The 11,925-nt window shown below is 41.9% G+C and overlaps 1 protein-coding gene across 1 annotated transcript in view; it reads right to left on the bottom strand.

The window, feature by feature from the left end:
• Positions 1-8,766: 8,766 nt before the first annotated feature.
• LOC110537567 (G protein-activated inward rectifier potassium channel 2) overlaps positions 8,767-11,925 on the bottom strand; it is a 117,756-nt gene continuing 114,597 nt past the window's right edge. The window contains exon 3 of the mRNA XM_021623705.3: positions 8,767-11,523. Within this exon, the coding sequence (XP_021479380.3) occupies positions 11,168-11,523 (356 nt within the window). The 3' untranslated portion in view covers positions 8,767-11,167. The remainder of the gene's footprint in view (positions 11,524-11,925) is intronic.

The raw sequence follows: 11,925 nt of genomic DNA, 5'->3' as shown, positions 1-11,925 counted from the left end.
CTGAGTCTGTTCTTTTTTATTTCCTTTTCACTGGGTAACAGGACTAACATTCAATCACAGTAGACCTGTCTAGAATGCCAACCCAAGCATTTTAACTAGTCTAGTTCCCATCATGACAATTTTATGCTTCAGTAATAAATGCAATATTAAAAAGACCCAAATCCAAGTATGTTATGTCCAAATCTGAAAGTATCAAAAATGTATTGTGAAGCTCAACAAAGTCACTTTTAGATTTTTGCACATGCGAAAGATGCTAATATCAGGCCCATGACTTGCATGGGATATGTGCCACAAATGCTAAAACGTTAGCATGTGGAAACTGCGCCAGGGAAACTATTAGTTGGTTCCAGCGAGCAAATACGACCATCACCATCAATCATAGTTGATTCCGCCATTGTCACACATACCACATCGATACAGAAACTAAACCAAAGCATGGATTGCTATCCCGTTTGACACAATGACATTGAACGTGTGTTAGCCGTGTTAACCAATGATGTGTATATAAAGCATTGGTGTTAACCCTTCTCCCCACTTGGTCCTTTGATTGTTATGAAGGGATTTCCATCCTTAAAAATGTCGAAAAGTCACAGTGGCACTGAAGAACCAAGTAGAACAGAATGTTTAGACACTGCAGAAAGTGAGACAAAATGATGGAAAGACCCAAGCCCCTTACCTTTGCAATCATTTTAATACTTGCTTGCTGTGACTTTCATGCCAGGTAACTATTGTATGATGTCTGGTGAAATTAACGTTTGATACATTTTGCAGCTGCTGTTTTCTTCCTGCTTGATATACTGTAGAGCGGCATCCTCTTTTGTGTGACACCTGTGAATTAATGTATTTGGTGTAATGATTAAGGTGTGGCAGACAGCAGCATTGTACTGGTGTTAGAAGTGGGATAGAGCTACTGTAAGGCCATCGGAGGTGTGCCCAGGTGTTATCGACTTGAGATAGTTACGTGTGGGAAGGAAAAACATCAGAAATCTAATCAACACCAAAGATCTCATCAACCGGTTCAGACCTTGGTGTTGGCCTAATGGTCAAGGTGTTGGACTGAGAGGGACTTGTTTGGTCTACCTCCTGAACTCTGCTCCGGACAAGATAAATCCCTTCTTAGCCCACTTTTAGGATAACACAGTACCACTGATATGGCCCGCTACCAAGGACTGTGGACTTTCCTTCTCCGTGGCTGACGTAAGACGTTTAAGCGCGTTAACCCTTGCAAGGCTGCCGGCCCAGGCGGCATCCCTAGCCGCGTCCTCAGAGCATGTGCAGACCAGCTGGCTGGACAGTTACCAACATATTCAATCTCGCCCTATCCCAGTCTGCTGTCCCCACTTGCTTCAAGATGTCCACCATTGTTCCTGTACCCAACAAAGCAAAGGTAACTGAACTAAATGACTACTGCCCCGTAGCACTCACTTCTGTCATCATGAAGTGCTTTGAGAGTCTAGTAAGGATCATATCACCTCTACCTTACCTGACACCCTAGACCCTCTTCAATTTGCTTACCGCCCCAATAGATCCGCAGACAATAAAATCGCCATCGCACTGCACACTGCCCTATACCATCTGGATAAGAGGAATACCTATGTAAGACTGCCGTTCATTGACTATTGCTCAGAATTCAACACCATAGTATCCTCCAAGCTCGTCATTAAGCTCGGGGCCCTGGGTCTGAACCCCGCCCTGTGCCACTGGGTCCTGGACTTCCTGACGGGCCGCCCTCAGGTGGTGAAGGTAGGAAACAACACCTCTTCACTGATCCTCAACACAGGGGCCCCCGAGTGGCGCAGCGGTCTAAGGCACTGCATCTCAGTGTTAGATGCGTCACTACAGACCCTGGTTCAATCAGCCCTGGTTCAATCCCGGGCTGTATCACAACCTGTATCACAACCGGCCGTGATCAGGAGTCCCATAGGGTGGCGCACTGCATCGTCTGGGTTAGGGGAGGGTTTGGCCGGGGTAGGCCGTCATTGTAAATAAGAATTTGTTCTTAACTGACCTGCCTGGTTAAATAAAGGTTCATACATAAATAAAAGGGTGCGTGCTCAGCACCCTCCTGTTCACCCATGATGGCGTGGCCATGCACGCCTCCAACTCAATCATAAAGTTTGCAGACGAAACACAACAGTAGTAGGCCTGATTACCAACAATGACGAGGTGGGGGACCTGGGAGAGTGATGCCAGGAAAATAACCTCACACTCAATGTCAACAAAACCAAGGAGCTGATCATTGACTTCAGGAAACAGCAGAGGGAGCACGCCTGTATCCACATCGACAGGACTGCAGTGGAGAAGGTGGAAAGCTTCAAGTTCCTCGGCATATACATCACTGACAATCTGAAATAGTCACCCACACAGAGTGGTGGAAGAAAGCGCAACAGTGCCTCATCAACCTCAGGAGGCTGAAGAAATTTGGACAAACTTTTACAGATGCCCAATTGAGAGCATCCTATCGGGCTGGGTACGGCAACTGCACTACCCGCAACTGCAGGGCTCTCCATTGGGGAGTGTGGTCTGCCCAACGCATCACTGTGGGCAAACTACCTGCCCTCCAGGACATCTACAGCACCCGATGTCACAGGAAGGCCAAAAAGATAATCAAGGACATCAACCATCCGGCCTGTTCACCCCGCTATCATCCAGAAGGTGAGGTCAGTACAGGTACATCAAAGCTGGGACCGAGAGACTGAAAAACAGCTTCTTTCTCAAGGCCATCGGACTGTTAAATAGCCATCACTAGCCGGCTTCCACCCGGTTACTCAAGCATGCCCGTTAGAGGCTGCTGCCCTTGGAATTACTGGCCACTTTAATAATGGAACATTAGTCACTTTAATTATGTTTAAATAATGTTAACATACTGCTTTACTCATATCATATGTATATACTGTATTCTATTCTACTGTATTTTAGTGAATGCCACTCCGACATTGCTCAATCTAATATTTATATATCTATATATTAATTCCATTCTTTAAGTCTTAGATTTGTGTGTATTGTTGTGAAAATGTTTTAGATAATACTGCACTGTTAGATACTACTGCACTGTCGGAGCTAGGAATACAAGCATTTCGCTACACCCGCAATAACATCTGCTAAATATGTGCATGTGATCAATGAAATTGGATTTGATTTGATTTACAGTAGCTAAACTATGTACGTTTGTCACCAATTGCGTAGCTTTAACTGTTACTGTCAACATTCTCTTGTGTCTATGTATTTAAAAGTCTTCCCTCTCAACTTAATTGATCACTATTATATCATGCTCCTGAAAGTATTTGCAATCGACTGAAATATTGTAACCATTCCTTAAAGTGCAGTACATATTTCAGTCACAAGAGGGTATTCTAACACAAATGTGGAGAACATCTCACCAGTACAATGGATGTGCAGTTGAGGAATTATATTTCCTTGCTTGTTTTTTGTTTAATGGACATGAACTATGTTTATGTTCCTTGTGTATGTCTCATGGCCTCTCAGTCCCTAACAACATCTAACCCACAGCCCCATGACAAGTATGCTGATCCATATCACTTACAGTGCTTTCGGAAAGTATTCAGATCCCTTAACTTTTTCACGTTTTGTTACGTTACAGCCTTATTCTGAGGCTCGAAATTGATCCATTGATCATCCTTGAGATGTTTTTACAACTTGCTTGGAGTCCACCTGTGGTAAATTCAATTGATTGTACATGATTTGGGAAACGCACACACCTGTCTATAAAAGGTCGAACAGTTGACACTGCATGTCAGAGCAAAAACCAAGCCAGGAGGTCGAAGGAATTGTCCTTAGAGCTCCAAGACAGAATTGTGTCGAGGCACAGATCTGTGGAAGGGTACACAAAATGTCCGCAGCATTGAAGGTCCCCGAGAACACAGTGGCTTCCATCATTCTTAAATGGATGAAGTTTGGAACTCTAGTCTGCCTAGAGCTGGCCACCCGGCCAAACAGATCAATCGAGGGAGAAGGGCCTTGTCAGGGAGGTGACCAACAACCGATGGTCACTCTGAAAGAGCTCCAGAGTTCCTCTGTGGAGATGGAGAACCTTCCAGAAGGACAACAATCTCTGCAGCAGTCCACCAATCAGGCCTTTATGGTAGAGTGGCCAGACGGAAGCCACTTCTCAGTAAAAGGCACATGACACATCGCTTGGAGTTTGTCAAAAGGCACATTCTCTGGTCTGATGAAACTGATTGAACTTTTTGGCCTGAATGCTAAGCATCACGTCTGTAGGAATGCTGTGGAGATGTTTTTCAGCAGCAGGGACTGGGAGACTAGGATCAAGGGAAAGATGAACAGAGCAAAGTACAGAGAGGTCCTTGATGAAAACCTGCTCCACAGAGCTATGAACCTCAGACTGGGGGCGATGGTTGACCTTCCAACAGGACAACGACATAGAGCACACAGCCAAGACAGTGCAGGAGTGGCTTCGGGACAAGTCTCTGAATGTCCTCGTGTGGGCCAGCCAGAGCCCGGACTTGAACCCGATCGAACATCTCTGGAGAGACACCTCCAGTGCAGTGACGCTCCCCATCCAACCTGACAGAGCTTGAGAGGATCTGCAAAGAAGAATGGGAGAAACTCCTTAAATACAGCTGTGCCAAGCTTGTAGCATCATACCCAAGAAGACTCAAGGCTGTAATTGCTGCCAAAGGCGCTTCTGCTTCAACAAAGTACTGAGTAAAGGGTATGGACACTTATGTGAATGTGATATTTCAGTTTTTTTTTATACATTTGCAAAAATGTATAAAACCCTTTTTATACTTTGTCATTATGGGGTATTGTGTGTATATTTATGAGGGAAAACAACTATTTAATTCATTTTAGAATATGGCTGTAACATAACAGAAAAAGTGAAGGGTCTGAATAATTTCCAAATCACTTTATCTTTACTCTTGTTTTGGGGGTAAATCAAACACATATTTATTTCAAACAAACTTTATCAATCCGTTTAAAAAAAATGGCAATGTAGTCATTTAAGTTTTTTTTGTACAATTATTGTGCTTTCATATAAACCATGCTTATCATCCATCAATTGTCTGTGCACTATCACACTAAAAGAACAACTGCATGGGCCTGGGGTGGGTGGCAGAGATTGGAGTGGTCAGTGACAGAGACAAGCAGGGTAAAACCAAAGAAAAGACCAGCATGGAGACTTTGTAAGTCAGTGGAAGGAATTTCACAATGAGAGAGAAATGGTAATCTTTGAAAAGAGATTGGTGCCAAAGTCACCAGTAAACAGTGACATGTATTGATGTAAGGTTGAGGGGGGTTCTACAGTAGTGATTCTTGAGGCTCAAACCAGGTTTCCATCCAACCTTTTTATGTGAGTAAAGTACGTCGGGTAAAAAAATGTCATCACAGGCCTGATGGTAACAGAACATTTTTCAGTAAACCTTCCAAATATCGATGAAACAAAATACGGTCGACAAGGGGGGATCTTTTTATGTCGGTTACATTTATTATGCGATATATGTTGGTGGAAACGCAAATAATGATTAAATAACCATCATCTCCAAGTAAACTGAGAGTCATGTGATGACATGTTGTATGGTCCTCCCACTACGTCTATGGAAAGCATTCAGTTTAGGCTACAGTTGAAATAAGTTAAAATGAACAAAAATATAAATACAGAGCATCCCAAACATGCTCAACGGGTGACATGTCTGGTGTGTATGCAGGCCATGGAAGAACTGGGACAGCTTCCAGGAATTGTGTACAGATCCTTGCGACATGGGGCCATAGATTATCATGCTGAAACATGAGGTGGTGGCAGCAGATGAATCACACGACAATGGGCCTCAGGATCTCGTCACGGGAGCTCTGTGTATTCAAATTGCCATAGATAAAAATGCAATTGTGTTTGTTGCCCGTAGCTTATGACTGCCCATACCATAACCCCTCCGCCTCCATAGGGCACTCTGTTCACAACGTTGACATCAGCAAACCGCTCACTCAAGCAAAGCCAATCACGTGGTCTGTAGTTGTGAGTCCGGTTGGACGTACAGACAAATTCTCTAAAACGACGTTGGTAGAGAAATTAACATAGACTTTTCTGGCCACAGCTCTGGTGGACATTCCTGCAGTCAGCATGCCAATTGCACACTCCCTCAAAACTTGACATACAGTGCCTTGCGAAAGTATTCGGCCCCCTTGAACTTTGCGACCTTTTGCCACATTTCAGGCTTCAAACATAAAGATATAAAACTGTATTTTTTTGTGAAGAATCAACAACAAGTGGGACACAATTATGAAGTAGAACGACAGTTATTGGATATTTCAAACTTTTTTAACAAATCAAAAACTGAAAAATTGGGCGTGCAAAATTATTCAGCCCCTTTACTTTCAGTGCAGCAAACTCTCTCCAGAAGTTCAGTGAGGATCTCTGAATGATCCAATGTTGACCTAAATTACTAATGATGATAAATACAATCCACCTGTGTGTAATCAAGTCTCCGTATGAATGCACCTGCACTGTGATAGTCTCAGAGGTCCGTCAAAAGCGCAGAGAGCATCATGAAGAACAAGGAACACACCAGGCAGGTCCGAGATACTGTTGTGAAGAAGTTTAAAGCCGGATTTGGATACAAAAATATTTCCCAAGCTTTAAACATCTCGAGGAGCACTGTGCAAGCGATAATATTGAAATGGAAGGAGTATCAGACCACTGCAAATCTACAAAGACCTGGCCGTCCCTCTAAACTTTCAGCTCATACAAGGAGAAGACTGATCAGAGATGCAGCCAAGAGGCCCATGATCACTCTGGATGAACTGCAGAGATCTACAGCTGAGGTGGGAGACTCTGTCCATAGGACAACAATCAGTCGTATATTGCACAAATCTGGCCTTTATGGAAGAGTGGCAAGAAGAAAGCCATTTCTTAAAGATATCCATAAAAAGTGTTGTTTAAAGTTTGCCACAAGCCACCTGGGAGACACACCAAACATGTGGAAGAAGGTGCTCTGGTCAGATGAAACCAAAATTGAACTTTTTGGCAACAATGCAAAACGTTATGTTTGGCGTAAAAGCAACACAGCTCATCACCCTGAACACACCATCCCCACTGTCAAACATGGTGGTGGCAGCATCATGGTTTGGGCCTGCTTTTCTTCAGCAGGGACAGGGAAGATGGTTAAAATTGATGGGAAGATGGATGGAGCCAAATACAGGACCATTCTGAAAGATGATGGAGTCTGCAAAAGACCTGAGACTGGGACGGAGATTTGTCTTCCAACAAGACAATGATCCAAAACATAAAGCAAAATCTACAATGGAATGGTTCAAAAATAAACATATCCAGGTGTTAGAATGGCCAAGTCAAAGTCCAGACCTGAATCCAATCGAGAATCTGTGGAAAGAACTGAAAACTGCTGTTCACAAATGCTCTCCATCCAACCTCACTGAGCTCGAGCTGTTTTGCAAGGAGGAATGGGAAAAAATTTCAGTCTCTCGATGTGCAAAACTGATAGAGACATACCCCAAGCGACTTACAGCTGTAATCGCAGCAAAAGGTGGCGCTACAAAGTATTAACTTGTTGTTGATTCTTCACAAAAAAATACAGTTTTATATCTTTATGTTTGAAGCCTGAAATGTGGCAAAAGGTCGCAAAGTTCAAGGGGGCCGAATACTTTCGCAAGGCACTGTATCTGGCATTGTGTTGTGTGACGAAACTGCACATTTTAGAGTGGCCTTTTATTGTCCCCAGCACAGGGTGCACCTGTGTAATGATCAAAATCAAATTCTTGATAGGCCACACCTGTCAGGTGGATGGATTGTCTTGGCAAAGGAGAAATGCTCACTAACAGGGAAGTAAACAAATTCGTACACAGAATTTCTTTTATGTCATTTTATGATCTTTTATGTCATCTTATGAAACATGGTACCAACACTTTACATGTTGCGTTTATATTTGTGTTCATTGTATGATGAACTTTATAGGGTGGTGAAAGTGCAAAGTGATGAGCTTGATATTCCTTTCCAATAAACATTGAGGGTCTTATTCTGTTGACATGATTATCGATGCTTGGTTGCCGTTTGACAAATTAACATAATCTTTCTCTTTTTGTCCATAATAATCTCATCATGTAAATGATTTGATGCACTCTAGTCAACAGCATGGTATATGCATGCTGTAGGCTAGAGCACATGTGCCAATACCACAGTGGGCACACGTGTTATATAACAATTTTTTTGTGAGAAAACCATTAGTGGACCTTAAAATGCTTGTATCTTTATTCGGTATATGGGAATTTAATTTAAGGTATTTTTATGTGCTCTACATCATCATGCACAGCCTTTTATCTGCAACAAGTCAATTGGATGGGAAAATGCACACATTGTTTTAATGCAGATTTTAGAATATTTGCATGAAAATCTGTTGCCAATTGGATGGAAAACTATAGCTATTGAAGTCATATTGTGAGGCAACATGAATCTTTACATGGAGGTGTTGGAAAAGGCTATCTGCCACTAACCGGATGTTCCACTTTTCAGGGGAAATGGAAAGAGAGCTTGTGACACGTGGAAAGAAAGCCTGTGACACAACTTCCACTTTTGGTTGTTAATTAATAAGGTGACACCAGAGAGGAAGAGGCGAAGAGGTTTCACTTCCTCCAAAATATATGCAAAATAAGTCCAATACGTTTCAATATGATTATTTTGGACAGAAGCTTATCGTGAATATATTTCTCAATTTCATTAAATCAACACAAGGTAAAATACGATTTGTATCAATAAAAGAGAGTGAGAAGTATTAGTTAAAGTATTGTCGAAGATGATTTATGAACCAGTATTTTGCAATTCAGTGTAATGTTGAAAATATAACCTAATACAATTAATAATTACAAATGAATACAAACAGTCAAATAAGAGTTGATATAATAAACATGTCTGTTTCGTTCATTCTTTGTTCAGCAATTGGACAGAAGTCAGATTAAACAATGATGCCTGCATGTTTATAACGCTTTACATTAAGCTGTTGAAATACCACATAGCTGAAATATTTACCCCTTTGATAACATCTGATTAATTACCAATAACTTCACAGTACCTACACCTGTAACAAATATGGATAAAATAAAAACATTTAATTAGCTATAGACTAACTGCGTTGTATGTGGGTAACTTAAGTGTTACCCAAATGTTTTTCATTGACACATAGAAGCCAAAGTTATACAGGTGTGCTATCAGTGACATGCAGAGCTAGAACGTTCTGCAGTAACAACATTACACACTGTAGCTGTCTGAGCCCTGTATATGGCTCTTCAGCACAAGCAATAGAACCATTTTGAAAAGTGATAACATTGTAAGATTACATTACACTGTTTTATTTCAAATCAAACATTTTGCCGGAAACACAAAAAAATTGCTTTTAGAAACTTAGTTTTGCAGCAGAAATAAAGAGGTCTAAATATGTAAAAAGAAGAAAATGAACACCCTCGGGCTGCACTTATTTAAATTAAAGGTGCTAGAGTAGGCCTTGATGCTCTTCTCCAAGCTCCCCTCACATGGCTTCTTTCGTAGTACCAGTGTGCTTTCATTTGTCCGCTATGGGCCGGACACTACAATGGGGTTCACTTCAGACACATTGAAAGATGGAAGCCTGTCCTTCATATTAGAAAAGTGAGCATGTTTCTCACCGGTTCCAATCCAAGTGCCAATTCTGTTTAGCAAACTCCAGGCAGTGCTATAGTCAGATGACATGAAAATAGAGCTCTTTGGCCATGCACACCAGCGGTGGATTTGGCGTCGAAAAACGGAAGCATATGGAGAAAAGTGCTTCATCTTATGGGGCTATTTTGCTTCCACTGGTCCTGTGGCCCTTGTTAAGGTTAAAGGCATCATGAACTTTACCAAGTACCAGGACATTTTAGCCTAAAACCCGGATGCCTCTGCCAGGACTTGAAAACCCTGTGGTTTGAATTGAAGAGGTCAGTCCATAGGAGCAGATGAAGGATATCAAGGATTTGGTAAGATTCTGTAAGGAGGAATGGTCTAAGATCCCTCCCATCATGTTCTCCAATCTCATAAAACATTTTAGAGAAAGGCTCAGTGTCGTGCCAATTTTACTCCTTTCTTTTTTATATTTTTTTGTATTACTTATAAATAAAATATTTCTCTGAGCAATTGTATTAGTATAAAATAAACGTTCTGCTGCTTGGATAACGTATCTTGGATGACGTCCTCCTCTGAGACCAGGTTGCTTGTTGCACCAGTAGGAGAATTATAAAGATAATTTATGCTGGCAGTTAAGGGAACTAACAAAGGTTAGGACATTTACGTTAAAAGGTTAGGAGAACTAAAACAACAAAGGTTAGGCAACTTTACGTAGCAGGTCAGGTGAATTGGCATAAGCTTAGAAAATGGTTAGGAGATGTTTTAGCTAAAATGCTACAGTTGTCCCAGACGCAACCTGAACACGCAACCTGTGGATTGCTAGAAGGATGCGGATTATGCCTACCCATCCTCCCCGACCAACCTCCCTACTTTCTGTCTAAAGTAACTAGTCCATTAGGCCAGGCTGAATATTCTATAGGGGTTTCATCCAGAATTGTTAATAAGAGTTATATTGTCATGCCTATTACAATCGCCATTATTCTCATATGTACACAATATATAATAAATTAACTACAGTGAGTTTTTGTACATGCTTATATATTTCTTAAAACTCTAATGTAAGGAAAGCTTTGTACATAAGGCATAGAATATGTACAGACCTGGTCTAAATTAATCAGTATCAAACATCTTCTTGTCAAATATTCACACTTTGGCAACATAACAGATAGTATATACAAAAAATACAAATACAAATATCCTAGAATATATATGTTTATATGTATAGGTTTTAATCTTTGAATAAAAAAAACGAAATAATATTAATTGATATCTTCAAGAAAAAAACAATGTTATCAAAACATGCAATTACAGAGCTTTTCAGTCCAGCCATTGTCATATACCATCTATCTTTGGGGGGCAAATGACCTCTTTAGGGCTAAAGCTGTCCTTGTTGCAGGGTTCCTAGGACCAGACCATCCTTGAACTCAGGTTCCCCATTTTTCTGCCTTGGCCCTGACCTTTGACCTGGGACCAGCTCACCTGGTCAGACAGCCATGAGGAGTAGAGACACCACAGTAAGCCCCTCTGGCCTAAGTTCTCTCCCCTCTACACTTTGGACTCGCTCTCTATATTAGCAATGTCACCGTTCCTCTCTGTCTGCTCCTCTAGCCCCTCTTCCTGGGTTACCAGTGTAGTATGCTTCTTCTCGCGGCCCTCGGGCTCCAGCACCCCCTGCTGGCTGAGCTTGCTGGCCACAGACCAGGTGAAGGGCAGGTGGATGCGACAATTAATCTCAGCCAGCTCTCTGGCGCTGCAGCTGGGGGTGTTGGTCTCGTGGATGTCGTGAAAGCTGTTGTAGTCCACCTCGTAAAAGCCATCCTCCAGGGTGAGCACCGGCATGAAGCGGTAGCCCCACTTTATCTCGCTGGTCACATACGAACTCCTGGCCTGGCAAGTCATCCCTGTGGGGACAGAGAGAAGACGGAACTTAGCCTCCTCTAGAGTTGACAAAAAAAATGGTCTAGTTGTGGATATGACTCATTCAATGTTAGAGTCATTACAACATAATGACACAGGTCTACTAGCACTTTATGAGAAATAATGTTATATCATGTTATCATGTCATTGTTAGGTGTTAGTATCGGCGATCTCTGGCTAGGGCCGTATGTGTTGGGAGTGAGTAAGTTATTAAATGTCAATACAGTTGGACACTATAGCTGTGGAAAACTGAGCACTCAGTAATATATACAGCCCTATCCAGTCCACCCAACAAATCAGGAAAGGTTGGTATATTGAACATACTGTACAGAGACTATTAATAACTCTTAATTATGAACATAGCCACTAACCATTTTACCTTTCAT

Source organism: Oncorhynchus mykiss, chromosome 12 (assembly GCF_057628025.1).
Source record: "Oncorhynchus mykiss isolate SJ-2025 chromosome 12, ASM5762802v1, whole genome shotgun sequence".
Lineage (NCBI taxonomy): Eukaryota > Metazoa > Chordata > Actinopteri > Salmoniformes > Salmonidae > Oncorhynchus > Oncorhynchus mykiss.
The sequence above is the reverse complement of the archived record's forward strand: the minus strand, read 5'-3'. Positions and strand labels throughout refer to the sequence as shown.